General features: G+C 39.3%; 1 protein-coding gene across 4 annotated transcripts; it reads left to right on the forward strand.

The window, feature by feature from the left end:
- The first annotated feature begins 1,883 nt into the window (after positions 1–1,883).
- Positions 1,884–16,948, forward strand: LOC137490979 (uncharacterized). 4 transcript variants are annotated; one of them, XM_087250368.1, is made up of 4 exons: positions 1,884–2,173; positions 2,354–2,422; positions 2,513–2,661; positions 14,744–16,948. In XM_087250368.1, the coding sequence occupies exons 3-4, from the start codon at positions 2,577–2,579 to the stop codon at positions 15,709–15,711; spliced, it is 1,053 nt and encodes a 350-aa protein (XP_087106494.1). In that variant the 5' UTR covers positions 1,884–2,173; positions 2,354–2,422; positions 2,513–2,576; the 3' UTR covers positions 15,712–16,948. The 4 variants fall into 4 exon arrangements, with proteins under 4 accessions (XP_087106494.1, XP_087106492.1, XP_087106490.1 ...); XM_087250366.1 differs by having other exon boundaries at positions 1,884–2,422; XM_087250364.1 differs by lacking the exon at positions 2,354–2,422 and having other exon boundaries at positions 1,884–1,934; positions 2,510–2,661.
- The last annotated feature ends 317 nt before the right edge of the window (positions 16,949–17,265 follow it).

Consider the following 17,265-nt stretch of genomic DNA (forward strand, 5'->3'; position numbering starts at 1 on the left):
TAGTTTTCTCTGCGTTTGGACACTTTATCCTGTTAAAAATTAACAAAGCAATAAAAATGTAAAATGAATAAAACAATGAACAGAAAGAAAATAACTTATCTTCTTCTTATGAGAGTAATTAACAAAAAGAAATCAGATAAGTCTGAGCAAGAAACTATAGCCACAAATTAGCTGATTAAAACTAGTACTCCATTTCTTATATATAGTGATGTAAACTTGAATGGAATAACATTATACTGTTTAATAAATTAAAGCTTCAGTAAGACACTTATTACACACACGTTGTTCAATAGTCGTCATTACTGTGAGTAAAATAGTACTTCGTTGAATGTGTCTGTAAAGTTTCAGCTCAAAACACCCATAAGATTATTTGTTATACATTTTAGAATGCTGGGATTTTTTGCTTAGTCTAGTTGGATTATATATATTATATATATTATATAAGTTAAACAAAATTGTGTTAATGTAGATTTAACTCGAGGAGCTCATTGAATATTCATTCTCCTTTGCTTTTAGAAGGTGTTAGTCTGTTAGATAAGAAATTAAACAATAGCTTTGTGTGTCAAATTTTTAATTTAAAAGAAAAAATTATTTTAGAGGAAAGTGTTACTGGAGGTCTTTGGTTGAGGATATAGACTAGAACTTGGCTTTTACCTGGAAAATATTGCATTTCCAACAAGGCAAAAGAAATACACTTTAAAATTGTACAGAAAATCTATCCTGTAAAATTCTAGTATTTCCAATTTTTTTGACATCGACAGCTCCTGTTCTTTCTGCAAACAAGCAGAGGAGACACTTGTACATATGAGACACTTGTACATATGTTTTTTGATTGTCCAATATCCAAGCAATTTTGGTCACTCCTAAATTTGCATATATCTACTTTTGCCAATGCTGTGAATTGCTTTAATCTAAAAGACATTATTGTTATTATAATAACCCAAAAGCTAAATCCCTGAAACACATCATACATTTTTTTATGTTATATGGCAAATTTTTCATTCACAAATAATTACTCATCATTTGCTCATTTTAGAATAGAATAACTCCCTCCTAAAATCACTTCATCTTATTAACAATATAAAAAAAATAAGATTCCTGAAATATTATGCAGATGTATTTAAAGAAGATTCTCGATTTTAGTTGCTTTCCTTATGGTGATTTGTTTAAGTGTCATTGTAATTTCATTCATTTGTTTAATTTTGTTTGTTTAATTTAGTAATTTTATTATTAATATTATTATTATTAATACTTTAATTATATTAATATTTTTCCCTTTCTGTCTAATAGTGTTATTTGTATTTGTATGTGATTTTAGATATTTTTCTTTTGCCAAAAAAAGTGAATCAACTGGAGAAAGGTTTGTTTAAAAGCTTTTACACAGATATAAAGCGTTTGATTAAAGTTTCAGGTTTTTCATCCAATACTAAATGATGTACCTGCTGTTGACAATATTATTTTACCCCTTTATAAAATGTAATACTATTTTACTCAAAGTAAAGAGGACTATGGAACAACGTGAATGTATTAAGAGTCTTAATGAAGGTTTTTTTTTTTTAAAATAAAATAATTTCACTTCAATCTAAGTATACATTACTATATATAAAAAATGCAGTAATAATTTTAATCAGCTCAGTTGTGGCTATTGTTTCTTGCCCGGACTTACTGGATTTATTTTTGTTAATTACTCTCATATAAATAAACTGTTGAAGAAGAGTTATTTTGTTTCTGTTTAAAGTTTTATTTATTTTTATTGCTTTGTTAATTTTTAACAGGATAAAAAGTCAAAACGCAGAGAAAAACTATAAATATTAAGTCATGACTAAAAGTAACTTAAATGCCAAAAAAAAAAGGTTAAAAAGGCTTTTATTTTGGCGTGGATTGTGACGTCATAAGCCTGCGCCGCTCCCGCGCTGTGATTCAACTGGAGAAAGGTTTGTTTTAAAGCGTTTACACTTATATAAAGCGATTGATTAAAGTTTGTTTTTTTATTCAGTGCTAAATTATGTACCTGCTGTTGACAATAGTATTTTAACCCTTTATACAACGTAGTACTATTTAACTCACAGTAATGAGGTCTATTGTTTGAATAAAGATAGGATAAACTTTTTGTCCCCGAGAAAATTTGTCTTGGGCAAAAAAATGCTACATGTTGCTGTAAGCAGACAATAAAGTAAATAAAACAAACAACAATTAAGAACATACTCAAATAAAGTTACAGGGATGAAACAGTGTGTAATAAGTGTTTTAATGAAGGTTTACTTTATTAAATAGTATAATGTCTTTCCATTCTAAGTATACATCACTATAAGAAATGGAGGACTAGTTTTAATCAGGTTTTGCTGCTTTGTAGCTTTTGTTTCTTGCTCTGACTTGCCTGATTTATTTTTGTTAATTTCTTTCATACAAAGAAACTGTTGAAGTAAGTGTTGAAGAGAAGTTATTTTGTTTCTTTTCATTGTTTTATTTATTTTAAACGGAACATTTTTATTGTTTTGTTCATTTTAAGCAGGACAAAGTGTCCAAACACAGAGAAAAATTCTGCTAAAGTGACTGATCTCCACACTGTTATAAAGATGGTGTTTATTAAAAAGGAGAGTGAAGATGTGAAGATTGAAGAAACATTCACAGTCAAACAGGAAGATCCACAGGAACAAACAGGTTAGTTTTCATTCTCAAAGAACAACTCAGTCATTTAATCCTCATTCAGATATATTTTAATAATAGGAATACTAAATTAATCCATCTTACAGCCCTGAGTGTGCTGCCTAGTTCTCCTAAATGCACATAAGCACTCATTGAAAGACAGGAATGAGTTTCATTTGTTACTTGTTCTCATGTCTTTTGTCATTCTTTTATGTATTATTAGTCTCCCATTTTCATGATCATGGGCCAAAAATATAGTTATCGTGATGATAATACGATTAATCTCGCAATCTATATACCCTTTTATTATGTTCTTGGCTGTTTTTGACCCATTGACTTCCATTATAACCACATTTTTTAACCGCAAAGCCATGACACCAAATAATCATGCATTCTAGATTGTTGCTGTTTTCCTTGTTGGGAAGAGGTCAAATGTGTCATTTTTACTGTTGATCATCAGTTGGCTGCATTCACCCTTTAGATGGGCCTGTTCAAATAAGTTTCTGTCTTTTATATGGAGTTTAGTGGAGTAAAACAGCAGATTATAGTGTGAGTGCATAAATACACTATGTAGGGGGACCAACAGTTTTAACCCAAAAATGACCAGTCTATCAGATGAAGAAGAGCAGGAGTCAGAGATTCAATTAAAAGAAAGTTTACTGTAGATAGTTTGCAGTTTCATCAGCAGAGGCCAACTTAAACACTCACAACAAGTTTGTAGACTGCTCTACATACAATCTCAGAACAACAACAATTAGATGTCTAGAATTCTCTCTGTTCTCTCTATGCAAACTGTTTTAATGAAATGCGTCAGTAAAGTGCACTGAAACTTCACAAAAACAAAACACACAGGGAATATTTGAACCTATCAGTTTACAATATACTGATGCCCTGTTTTTCTAGGCTTTATTGGTGTTAATCGTCAGAAATGTTGGACCATTATTGCCTTTTTAGCATAAGCAGAGGAGGGAAACTAGCCAGACAGTAATCTGTGAATTGTGGAGCGGGCAAAATCTAAAGACACATGCATTTTTTAGTAAGTGTACTTTTTTGTTGTTGTTGTTGTTGTTGCTTTTATTCTTGCCATAATAAAAATATGTATTTGTAGAGCAACCCATGTTCTGCTGTCATTAATGTTTGAAGAATGTTTTAAGAAATTATAATGGGTAGAACTGTCCGAGATATGAACAAAAGCAAGTGATGCACCAAAGTTTGATAAAAAAATCTTGAATGGTCATAGAAATCCTTATAATCATTAAAATAATTTATATAAACAAAAAATCTATTTAGTTTAAAAACATTGAACGATATTAACGAAATGACCTAGGTTCGGAAACTTTTTTACTTCTCTGTTTATCCGTCTGACTTTACAGTGGGTTTCTTTTGACCGCCTCCTGTCATTTTAAAGAATATCACAATGGCGAACGTGGCGAGTAAAGCCTCGTCCATTTCGCGAGGTGAGCGTGCAGTCAGCGGTGGTGTGTGATGCAGTGCCAGGCTAGAGTATTTACCTTATTCTTCGCCGATGAGCGGGCGCAGCCATTTGAATCTTTTTGGCACGAGACTTCCGGTCTTTCACTTACACTCATTTTTAGACATTAAAAACTGCTATTTTCGCTGTTTGATGTTGCAAACTGATATTTCCTTATTATATTATTCTACTTGGTCTGTATAGTCATGCAAACATTTGCTTGTAGAGCAAGTAGTTTGACCATTTTCTGCCGTTTATTATTCCTAGTCATTTCTCCAATAGGCGACTGAATCGGAAGTTCTAAAACAATCGCGAAAACAGACACACTTCCGCATTTTAGAATAAGGTCAATAAATCCAGCTTCTTTCTCTTTCTCTCTCTCTCACATACACACACACACACACACACACACACACACACACACACACACTATACTCCATATATAAGGCAGAAACTTTTTTGCACTGAAACTGATAATCAATTTTAAAAATCACAAATCTCTTCCCAACAGGGAAATGTAATGGTGATGTGGGAATGGTGATCCCCCCCAAAAAATACAATAAACAAATATTAAACAAATATGTTTGTCACTTGTTTTTAAGTAGTTAATCTTGGGCGCCAGACAGAATATGTCAAAATACATTTCAAACAAAATATACCACGGCTAGCTCTCACCACCAGTTACAAATAATAAAAAAAAAATAAATAAATAAAATAACAAACAATGAGAACCAGAAAAAAAACTCAGATAATTGCTGTAATTGTCTAAATAAAGTTTGTATTAGTCAATAATATTAATAAAAAATACTTTTCACACACAAACAGCAGTATCAACAACAAAACAAACAATATAACAATGAAACGCAGAACCCTCAGCACTTATAACTCAAATGAAAGAAAAAAATGCAAATGATTTCAGGCCAGCAGATTTGAAAACGGGGAAAATAATAATGATAACAATAGTACAGGGAGAAAACAAAACAAGAGAAACAAAATGAGAATTTGGGCAAAGAAAACAAAAACTTTTGCTTCTTACCCACGGAGCGAGGGGTCAAGGGAAATGAGTGGGGAATGGCGAATGTGGATGTGAAGGTTGAGGGTGTTGGTGAAACCCAGCCGGTGAGTTGGCAGCTGACTCCATGTCAGGAGATAAATCAGTAAGTTGATTTTGTTCAGGACACACTGCACTGAAGTCTTTAGTGACGCACACATTCAACGACGTCACGTGCACTTCAGTAACAAGACAGCGGTCTTTGCTCTGTTGCTTCAATACATACTTCCGCTTTTTGTTTCTCACAGCCAGTCGTTAAGTTTACACTGCTCATCTCGACCCGACTTCTCTACTCCTTTCCCCACACCGCAACAGTACAGTCAACTTCTCTTTCTTCTACACACCACATAATGCTGCCTTCTTTAACTCTCCTCCTCCTCCTTTATTCTCTCACCCATTTCCTTTTTGCCGTCACATGGGTGGAGACCAATTAAACAATGTCGTCACAAAGAACACCAACAATCATAAATTCATGAATATGTGCTGTCATGGCTTTGCAATAAAAAAAAATGTTCTTATAATAGACGTCAATGGAGAAAAAACAGCCATGAATATAACGAAAAGGGAGTAAATTTGCCCAGAGTGTATTGAGGTTTTTAAAAAAAATGTAAAGCATTTTCCCATTGATGGGGACTTCATTGTGTCTTGATGAATTTATTACTCTCATTTATATGCTTATTTGAGTGATTTCCATGTTGTTGTTGTTGTTGTTGTTATTATTTATTGTATTTTATGTGCACTATAAAAAAATTTATAATAGAGGCCAATGGAGCATTTTTCCAGAATATGTCAAAATAAGATGTCCCCAAATATCAGTCCATTTGCTGAAACACTGAGAACGTTTTGGCCAAATTAAACCTCAAAATCACCCCAGAATGGATGAAAATGACCCAACAGCAAACAAAAGGAAAGGTGCACATTCCAGCCTTTATGCAGATGCTCTACAGGTATGTCTCATATCTGCCAGGTGTTGTAAAAAAATAAATGAGTGAAAAGAAGAGAGAACCCAGTCCAGGAGACTCGAAACAAGCAGAATTCCTTTATTAAGACGTGTTGGTTAATCTGCAGTCATACAGCGTCTTTAAGATGTCCATGTGTCTGCAAGAGCCTACTAGAGGTCCGCAGTCTGCAAGTTCTTTCACAAGTCTCACACAAGTCTAATTTAAGACAAAGATTTCTTGTCTATATTGTGTTCTTAGGAGGACGGGACATGGCTAAACAAAGCATGCAAATTAAGAGTTGGAGTCAGCATGGCATAGGTGTTAAAAAACGGCCCAGCTACTGACCACACAAGTTAATCAACATAGGGTTTCTGTAGCATAAAAGCAACACCTGAAGACAAAGACAGAGTCGTTTAAAGCGTTTGCATCACTGGCTTAGCCTGTAGTCAGAAAGATTAAGATTAAATGTCCCTCCAAGCTGGGATGTTAATGAAATCATATAATTAAAAACCAAAGAATATAACTTTTTAGTTATACGTAGATTATTGTTCATTTGGAATTAGATGATAGAAATTTATATTTCCACACAGGCAAATATTCAGCTCTTACCCCAGAACTTTTTTTTCTGATACATTTACCAGTCAGGCACACAACAAAGAAGTATTCCCTGTCCACTTTACAAATCGTAGAAATCTGTGTCTTATCAATATGACCCAAATGACTTTGAAAACTGGACTGACACTGTTTAAATTTACTATAACTTCTATGTTAAGCGGCTTTGACACAATTTACATTGTAAAAGCACTAGATAAATAAAGATGAATTGAATTGAATCTGCCTAAATGTGTACACGTCAGAGGTGGGACCAAGTCATTGTTTGGCAAGTCACAAGTAAGTCTCAATTCATTGCCCTCAAGTCCCGAGTCAAGTCCCGAGTCAAGACAGGCAAGTCCCGAGTCAAGTCCCAAGTCAAAGGCAACAAGTCTCAAGTCAAGTCCAAAGTCCTATAGTTTGATTTTCGAGTCTTTTCGAGTCTTTTAAATGTATGGCTGTAAGATCTGTATTTATTAAACAAACCTTTTTTAAATGAAAGAACATTGCTTAGATATATAAAGATACAAATGTAATTTTCTGAAAAAGTGCTAAACAGTCCTGTGTCTCGTCTACACAGCCTATTGCACAAGAACGAGTTCCACCAAAAAAAGAGTCCATTTTGCCTCACATCACACAGAAATTGCAGTTCTAATGCTGTCTAGTTCATTAAGTTTAGTTGTGCTATGTTATGTCTTCAGTGATCAACTTGTGATTAACTAAAACTACATAAACAACCTCAATGAGGCAGCAGTAGACCAACAACTCCTGTATGCTGCAAAGTAAAATTGAGTGAAATTGGTATTTTGTCAATTGAATCTCGTGTGTGCTAAAGAGATGGAGATGTAAATCTGTCTAGCAGCAATGTAAAATTGTGGCACATATTCTAATTGAAGTAGGGTACTTCATACAAACAATAACGTTGTTTTCTTCACATAACAATGAAGAACTTTGCTCTCTACCTTGTGTGATGCTCGTGCACCGATTTCCTCTGTGGACAAAACTGCTTGCGAGCTCTCAAATATACGCTGCTCACGCGCAAATTTTCTCGCTCTCAAATATGTACTGCTCACACACATATTTTCCTGCGCGCTCTCAGAGATTATATATAGAATTTGTGTCTTGTGTTTCCTCTTCCTTTTGTGCTTTTGATATGATTTATATTGAGGCACTATTTATTAACAATAACCAAAATACTAAAATAGACTTACATATTACATTTTTTATCTAATAAACCATAACATTTTGGCTGTATGTTATATGTTGAGATATTTCCAGTTTCAAACACTTAAAGACAGAGAATAGAGGTTGGATGTAAAGAATGCATTTTGTTTTACAAACATTTATTAAACATCCAAAAGGTTCACCATACTAATCAAATAAAAAACATTTAAACAAAAATATAACTAACGCAAGCAGAAATGTAACTGTGATAAAAATAAGGAAAAACTTTGGCATTATAGCCTACTGTACTATTCACTCTTTAAATAAATCTCACTATCAATCCCATTTTATCATGGCAACTAAAATAAAGTGAACACGTCTCTGCTGTCTTCCACATTATTGATGAGATTGTGGAGAACATTTTCCATGTCATCCTCTTCATTTTGAGGAAAAGCTGTTCCACAGGGCCCCTGAACACATCTATTGGCATGAACAGGGTTTTGAACAGTACTATAGTAAAGTACTTTAATTAATCTGTTGGGGTAATATTATAGTTGCTATGGTAACACAAGTGTAATATAAACAAATGACCCAGTGCTGTAGTTTTTTTTACAGTATTGGGTATATTATACTACAATTCACCACACTTTACTGTAGTAAAACTACACTCTGTATTTCATTTTATTAGTTCACTATTCTTAATACTACAGTATGCTGAAGCATTCATTAACAACTTGTAAATAATACTAGGCTTAAACATAGGCAGTATACCTAACTCTCAAAACATTAGTATTTATTATAGAATTTACCTTAACCTCATAGTTTTTTGTGTATTGTTACTAAATAGTTTAGCAATACATAAACCATATCAACATTCTGGAATAATCAATTTACCAGGAGGATCTCTGGAGAGCAGGAAAATTATGAAGCGCCAGTGTGAACAAAACTCAAGCAAACGCAGAGAGACTGAATATGCGCGTGAGAGACCAGCCAATCAGATTGAAGTACCTGCCCACTGGTGAAAGTAATGTCAGAGCCAATCAGATTTTTCTTTCTTTTCATAAAGAACAGGGTTCGAATCCCACTTAGGCACTTGTAAACAATCATTTTAGAACATTTTGTCAAAAATCCCTACTGAAAAAAACAGCTTAAACCAGCCTAGGCTGGTTGGCTGGTTTTAGAGGGGTTTTGGCCATTTCCAGGCTGGTTTCCAGCCATTTCCAGCCTGGTCTTAGCTGGTCAGGCTGGGAGATGACCAGCTAAAACCAGCTATGTCCAGCTTAAACCAGGCTGGTCAAGCTGGTTTTAGCTGGATTTTGCTGGTCAGTTTCCAGCCTGACCAGCTAAGACCAGGCTGGAAATCAGCCTGGAAATGACCAAAACCCCTCTAAAACCAGCCTGGTCGACCAGCCTAGGCTGGATTAAGCTGGATTTTTTTGCAGGGATATTGTTATGTTTAACCATTTATTAGAGCCACAAAGTATCTAAAACTTGTTTTCATGTTTGAATAGCCAATAAATGTGCTAAATAAATTAAAATAGAAATACCCACAGTGAAACAGTTATATAAATTTAAATATTAGTTTAAATACATTCATAGTGGTTTTAAATATCTTTTAATATGTAAAGTAGAGACGTTCACATTCAACAAACTGAATAAAACAAGTCTTAGTTTTTAGTTTATTTAAAAACAATTACCAATGGAGTAATTCAACTCACAATTAAATGATCTGATTGAGTGATGGAATAATAAAGGTAAAACTTTAATTGAATGATCAGTCAAGTGTTTCCAAATGAAATCTGTTAAAATAAGAGTCCTACAAAACAGGAACAAAGACACTGTCACGGTTGTGGTGGGGAAAAGGAGCGAGGACTCAAGTGCAAAGAAACAATGGGTATTTATTAATAAAAATAAAAATAAAAAGCAAAACAAAACTACCCCGAGGGGGAAAACATTAACAAAACACACAAACTTGGCTCAACAAGAACAAGGCAAGACTGGAGCAGGAACACGTGGAGTGTAGACAACGAACTGGCAAAGGACTGAAAACATGAGGAGGATTATAAAGCAAAAGTAAGTTGACACACAGGTGAACACAATTAACTAATAATGGGTTAACAAGGAGGGTGGGACTAGACAATAGACAGGAGAGCGCATGACACAGAGACAATACAAGCCATGCGCTCACATAACACAACACTGAAGCACACGACAAAAGCACGTGACCACAATGTAAACACCAAGCCACGTGCTTTGACAAGAGACGCAAGACACGAGCACACGATAGATAAACACCTTACCGTGCGCTCACACATAAGCAACGCGCATGCTTCATCTCAGCGCCAACCAAAACTGAAACCAACTAGACGGAGGCGCCGAGAATAAAGCAGCGCGCTGCTGACAGAACAAACACAAACACTAGTACAAGAGCGCGCGCGTCTGAGGGACGCAGAGCGTGCGCGGCCACATCAAGTGGCAGCGCGCACACTCTGCATACACCCACGACGGCGCGCGCGGGCACACAGAGACAGAAACAGGACCAGACATGGAGTAGTGTCAGAGCTCTGCCACCAAAACAAGAATTTACAAGACCAAAGTGGCAGAACCCTGACACTAGCCCCCCCCAAAAGGGACGCCACCTGGCGTCCCTAAAGGGAACATCCAACAAGGTACAAGACAGACAAGAAACACTACAAGACAACAAAACAGGCAACATCAACAGACACACGACAGGGAGGTGAACAGGCAAGACGACATGAAGGGGGGGAGGGAGGGAAGCCAAGCCAGACCCAAAACGACAAACAAGGGAGGGATGGGAGGGCAAGACAAGGGAGGATCAGTCCAGGGTGGGACCGGAGGAACTGTCCAGGGTGGGTCCAGCGGGTCGGGAGCCCCGGCAGGGAGCCAGGGTGGAGCCGGAGGGTCCGTCCAGGGTGCAGGGAGGGAACACCAGGGAGGAGCAGGAGGGACGACCCAGGGAAAGTCTATCAGGGGAGACAAGGCAGGAGGTCGGTGGGGAGCCGGCTGGGCTAGAAGCAGCTGGGCTGGAGCCGGCAGGGCTGGAGACCAGAGGGGAGCCGGCAGGGCTGAAGACCAGAGGGGAGCCGGCAGGGCAGGGAGCCGGGCTGGGGCCGGCAGGGCAGGGAGTCGGGCTGGGGCCGGCTGGGCAAGACGTCTGGGTGGCGCCGGCAGGGCAAGACGTCTGGGTGGCGCCGGCAGGGCAAGGAGCCGGGCTGGGGCCGGCAGGGCAAGGAGCCGGGCTGGGGTCGGCAGGGCTAGACGTCTGGTAGGTTCCGGCAGGGAAAGGAGCCGGACTGGGGCCGGCAGGGCTAGACGTCTGGTAGGTGCCGGCAGGGAAAGACGTCTGGTAGGTGCCGGCAGGGAAAGACGTCTGGTAGGTGCCGGCAGGGAAAGACGTCTGGTAGGTGCCGGCAGGGAAAGACGTCTGGTAGGTGCCGGCAGGGAAAGATGTCTGGTAGGTGCCGGCAGGGAAAGATGTCTGGTAGGTGCCGGCAGGGAAAGACGTCTGGGTGGGGCCGGCTGGGCAAGACATCTGGGTGGTGCCGGCAGGGCAAGGAGCCGGGCTGTAGCCGGCAGGGCAAGACGTCTGGGTGGCGCCGGCAAGGCAAGACGTCTGGTTGGGACCGGCAGGGCAAGGAGCCGGGCTGAAGCCGGCAGGGCAAGACGTCTGGGTGGCGCCGGCAGGGCAAGGAGCCGGACTGGGACCGGCACTGAGCTGCGCTCAGGGGCTGGAGCCGACACTGGAGGGCGCTCAGGGGCTGGAGCCGACACTGGAGGGCGCTCAGGGGCTGGAGCCGACACTGGAGGGCGCTCAGGGGCTGGAGCCGACACTGGAGGGCGCTCAGGGGCTGGAGCCGACACTGGAGGGCGCTCAGGGGCTGGAGCCGACACTGGAGGGCGCTCAGGGGCTGGAGCCGACACTGGAGGGCGCTCAGGGGCTGGAGCCAGTATGGTGGAGGAGCCCTTTCTCCTCCTACGCTTCCTTATTTTTGGTGGCGGGAAGCTGGCCACCTCTTCAGACACTGCTGGGCACTCCACTACCTCTGAAAGTGTTGCAGTGTCTGTTTCGGGCACCTTGAGGGATGTTGCTGCCGCCAGGGTGGTTGCTGGATGGGCTGCAGTGGGTTCAGTCACCTCTAGGTGGGTGACAGGTGAGGAGGGCCCGTTCTTCCTCCTCCGTCTCCGTTGGTGGGTCATCGGAGGACTGGGGATTTGGCAGTCTGTGAGCGGGATTGGCGGTGGGCCAAGGGGAGGCAGGCCACCGTCTCCCTGGCTGTGGTACAAATAGCTCACAAACTGACAGAATGACAGTATCCCCAGCATCCCCATCTCCCAGGCCTGAAGGGGGCTGTTGAGTCCAGCATTGAAAGCCTCCTTCAGTGCTGTGGTGGTAAACTCAAGCCCCTCTGCTGCGTAGACAAACTGGTTGGCAAACTCCTTGACTGAAGATTCCCCTTGATGAAGACCAAAGAGTTTGCCCAAACGTTCCTTCTGCTGGCATGCAGAGGGACGTGAACTGGGAGATGGGAAAAGGAAGATACCCATATTTCTGCTGAGTCCTCTGTTTTGGCCAGTTCGTACTGTCACGGTTGTGGTGGGGAAAAGGAGCGAGGACTCAAGTGCAAAGAAACAATGGGTATTTATTAATAAAAATAAAAATAAAAAGCAAAACAAAACTACCCCGAGGGGGAAAACATTAACAAAACACACAAACTTGGCTCAACAAGAACAAGGCAAGACTGGAGCAGGAACACGGGGAGTGTAGACAACGAACTGGCAAAGGACTGAAAACATGAGGAGGATTATAAAGCAAAAGTAAATTGACACACAGGTGAACACAATTAACTAATAATGGGTTAACAAGGAGGGTGGGACTAGACAATAGACAGGAGAGCGCATGACACAGAGACAATACAAGCCATGCGCTCACATAACACAACACTGAAGCACACGACAAAAGCACGTGACCACAATGTAAACACCAAGCCACGTGCTTTGACAAGAGACGCAAGACACGAGCACACGATAGATAAACACCTTACCGTGCGCTCACACATAAGCAACGCGCATGCTTCATCTCAGCGCCAACCAAAACTGAAACCAACTAGACGGAGGCGCCGAGAATAAAGCAGCGCGCTGCTGACAGAACAAACACAAACACTAGTACAAGAGCGCGCGCGTCTGAGGGACGCAGAGCGTGCGCGGCCACATCAAGTGGCAGCGCGCACACTCTGCATACACCCACGACGGCGCGCGCGGGCACACAGAGACAGAAACAGAACCAGACATGGAGTAGTGTCAGAGCTCTGCCACCAAAACAAGAATTTACAAGACCAAAGTGGCAGAACCCTGACACACTCATGAAACAAAATGTGATTGTTAATTGTATTTTTTATTAGATGGTTGGTTTTAAGTACTTTAAAAATAGTAGATAATCCTTAAATATAGAGGGGGAAATACAGAAAAACAAACAAACAGAAATTCAACAATATAGATGCATTACATTACAATCTCACAATAAAAATTTAATTAAAAACCATATAGAGGACTAAAATATTGCTAAGAGGCATAACATCAACAATAATAAAAATACCTTTAAGGTTTTAAATACTAAATAAAATTAATAGTATTAATCCAAAATATGAAAAATGTAACACTTTACAATAAGGTTGTATTAATTTATTAAGTTTATGTATGTACTAATGTGAACAAACAATGCAGTGCAGTTCATTACAGTATTCATTATTTTATGCTTTAATTAATGGAAATAAAATTATTGGTTAATTCTTGTTAAATCACAGTGCATTAACATTAATGTTAACAAGCATAACTTTAAATTGTAATAATGCAATAGTAAATGTTAACCTATAATTAATAAAGGTTTAGAAGTATAGTTCATTATTAGTTCATGTTAGATTAACTAAAGAAACCTTATTGCAAAATGTCACCAGAAAATAACAAAAAACTTTTTTTTTACAGTTTTAAGAGCTTTAAAAATAAATTATATATCTAGTTATTATGGCATGTAATTAATGTTACTACTAATTAAATAGTTAGAAAATACTGTCAGAGGATGGGCAAAACACAAAGATAAAACATAATATGCGCATTGACACAAACGACCAAGTGCAAAAACATAAATTACAGCCATGTTCATTCACAATTATATGATATAAATCACGAGAGGGTAAATAAAAAAACTGAAGTTCATTGACTTATACACAACAGTAAAACAATGCTTTTGCACAACAATAACCTTTGACAGATGTTGTAAATCCGCTGAATAAAACAAAAGGAGCAGATTGCGGATGTGTTTATTTTACTCTCCGAGTCAGAATGAAATGGCATCTTCAAATTTCCCGCTGGTGCAAAAACACGGAAGTGCGCCACAAAGCGCTAGTGGTCGAAAGTATGCGTGCATGCTCTCTGTCACACACGCACACACACGCAGAGATAGAGCGTTCTGTGTCAACATACTTTTTATCTTTGGGCTTTTTATAGAAAGTAGCAAGTCTTTACAAGTCAATAGGCGCAAGTCCAAGTGAAAGTCCGAGTCATTTATGTTCAAGTCCAAGTCGAGTTGCAAGTCTTTTCATATTTTGTCAAGTCGAGTCTGAAGTCATCAAATTCATGACTCGAGTCTGACTCGAGTCCAAGTCACATGACTCGAGTCCACACCTCTGGTACACGTTAATGAACCAAACAAAATATGATCTGATTCATTTGACATTCAATGTGCATCAAAATTACAGTGTGTGAAGCCAATGTTTCCAGTGTCTTTTCACTTTTTAGCTTTTGATGAGAGTTTTTAAGACTTAATGAAAACTAATGTTTTATTTATTTATTTATTTATTTCAGACCTAATTGAACAGAATGAGGCGAGTAAAGAGGAGGAACATCATGTCAAAATTGTGGAAAAAACTCATTTACAGACTGATGGTGTTTTAAAAAGGAGAGGCAAGAATCGTTTCACCTGCACTCAGTGTGGAAAGAGTTTCGCAACCAAAAGCAAACTTAAGATTCACATAATGATCCACACCGGAGAGAAACCATTCACATGCACTCAGTGTGGGAAGAGTTTCAACCAATTATCTCACCTTAATTATCACATGATGATCCACACTGGAAAGAAACCATTCGCATGCACTCAGTGTGCAAAGAGTTTCAAGCAATCATCACACCTTAATCTACACATGATGATCCACACTGGAGAGAAACCCTTCACATGCACTCATTGTGGGAAAAGTTTTAACTGCTCATCACACCTTAATCAACACATGAGGATCCACACTGGAGAAAAACCATACGCATGCACTCAGTGTGGGAAGAGTTTCAACCAATCATCTCACCTTAATTATCACATGATGATTCACACTGGAAAGAAACCATTCACATGCACTCAGTGTGCGAAGAGTTTCAACCAATCATCACACCTTAATCAACACATGAGGATACACACTGGAGAGAAACCATACGCATGCACTCAGTGTGGGAAGAGTTTTAATTGCTCAACAAACTTTGATAACCACATGAGGAGCCACACTGGAGAGAAACCATTCACATGCACTCAGTGTGGGAAGAGTTTCAGCCAATTATCCAACCTTAATCTACACATGATGATCCACACTGGAGAGAAACCATACGCATGCACTCAGTGTGGGAAGAGTTTTTACTGCTCAACAAACCTTAATCACCATATGAGGATCCACACTAGAGAGAAACCATTCACATGCACTCAGTGTGGGGAGAGTTTCAGCAAATCATCACACCTTAATAAACACATTGAAGGAACTCATGGGCATATTGCAGTGGTCAACACGAGTTGAATCTGAAATCTTGGGCATCTGCAAATTGTCTCAGTCATTGAACTGGCTTAAGGGCTTAAACCATCACGATAACAAAGCACCAATTGATTTTGGGTTATTCTGACCAATTCTCTGGCTGCAGATGTTCCAGGTACCCTTCAGCAAAATTAGTAAATGATTTAAACTAAACAAAGGGGCTTTACGGGATTTTCAGCAGGAACCGCCTCACAAGACTTTTGAATGACATTGAAATTGTGCATCCTGTCAGATGCACAATTTCGTAGAGACGAAGAGATCTCTAGAAACATTAATGCATACAAATGAAAGTAAATCTCTTAAAATGTTAGAACTAAGGCAGATGTATCTTTGAATAATACACCATAATGTTCCTCATATGCTGTGGTTATTTCAACCAACCAGGTTAATCAATGTGTTGTTTTAACCCTTAAAGCAGATTAAATTGATCTGTATGTGTCTGAAATGTATGAGATCTGGTCTTGAATGAAAGCTAGTGACATTTGCAATCTGTTAGTGTAAATGAAAAACTAGTAGTACAAACAGTATTCGTCTTGTAACATTTGATGTAAGATAGTTTCAATCTTGCAAGAGTTCTTCCCCGTGAAATCTACATGCAGTGTGTTAATGATTGACCCTTTCTACGTCGGCACGGGGTGTGGCCCCGCCCTTCATGGCAATTGCTCATTGGCAGACAGTGCCATAGGGATGGATCAGACCAGGTCACTTAAAGACACCCTGCAACAAAGAAACCGCTTTGAAACCGCACAAACGGTTTCAAACCGCACGAAAACCGCTTTGAAACGGCACGAACTTCCGCAAACCGACTTTCAGCAGTCCGTCACCTCAGTAACCCAGAACTACCCACCCACGAGCGAGGGAATTCCAAGGACGTCACAGAAGCCACCATCCAATCAGGAGCACTGTGTTTCCCCAAGGCCAGCTGGCGAGGGAGATTCATCTTCAGCAAAAGTGCAAGTAACAAACAAACGTTGTCTCTTGCTGATCTGGTGCAGATTGATCGTAAACAGTTAAAGATAAGCCATATCTCTGCTTTTGTGGTTTCTCAGGTGTTATTCTTAGATCTTGTTAAAAGTATTAGAATTAATTTGGGATGGTTGTCAACTCATTGTACATCCTCTGAACTGCCTCTGTGTGTGCGCGAGTTTGTTTGTTGTCTGCTTATTACGTAGTTAGTTTCATGTATCGTAGTGTAGCTCAATAAATCTTTGTTCTCATTTTGTAAGAACTGTGTTCTTGTTTATGTGCTTCTAAGTCATTGCCTCGAGCTGTAGATCTTGTTACCTTGCGAAAAGTTAACTCAGTACTGTGTTATGTTATTATCGTTGATCACGTAAATATTATTAACAAGATTGGTAAGATACTGTTACGTAGCGGATGCACCCCGCTACGCACATAAATTTAAGGATAACCGCTATAAAAAGTGGTCACCTGGAGTCCCCGTTCCTGCTCCCCAAGCACACACACACACAGGCCAAGTTGTCAAAAAGGGGTATCAGATTAATTAAACAAAAAGGTCAAAATCAGAATTAGGGAACA

The sequence above is a fragment of the Danio rerio genome, chromosome 4 (genome assembly GCF_052040795.2).
Source record: "Danio rerio strain M-AB ecotype USA chromosome 4, GRCz13ab, whole genome shotgun sequence".
Lineage (NCBI taxonomy): Eukaryota > Metazoa > Chordata > Actinopteri > Cypriniformes > Danionidae > Danio > Danio rerio.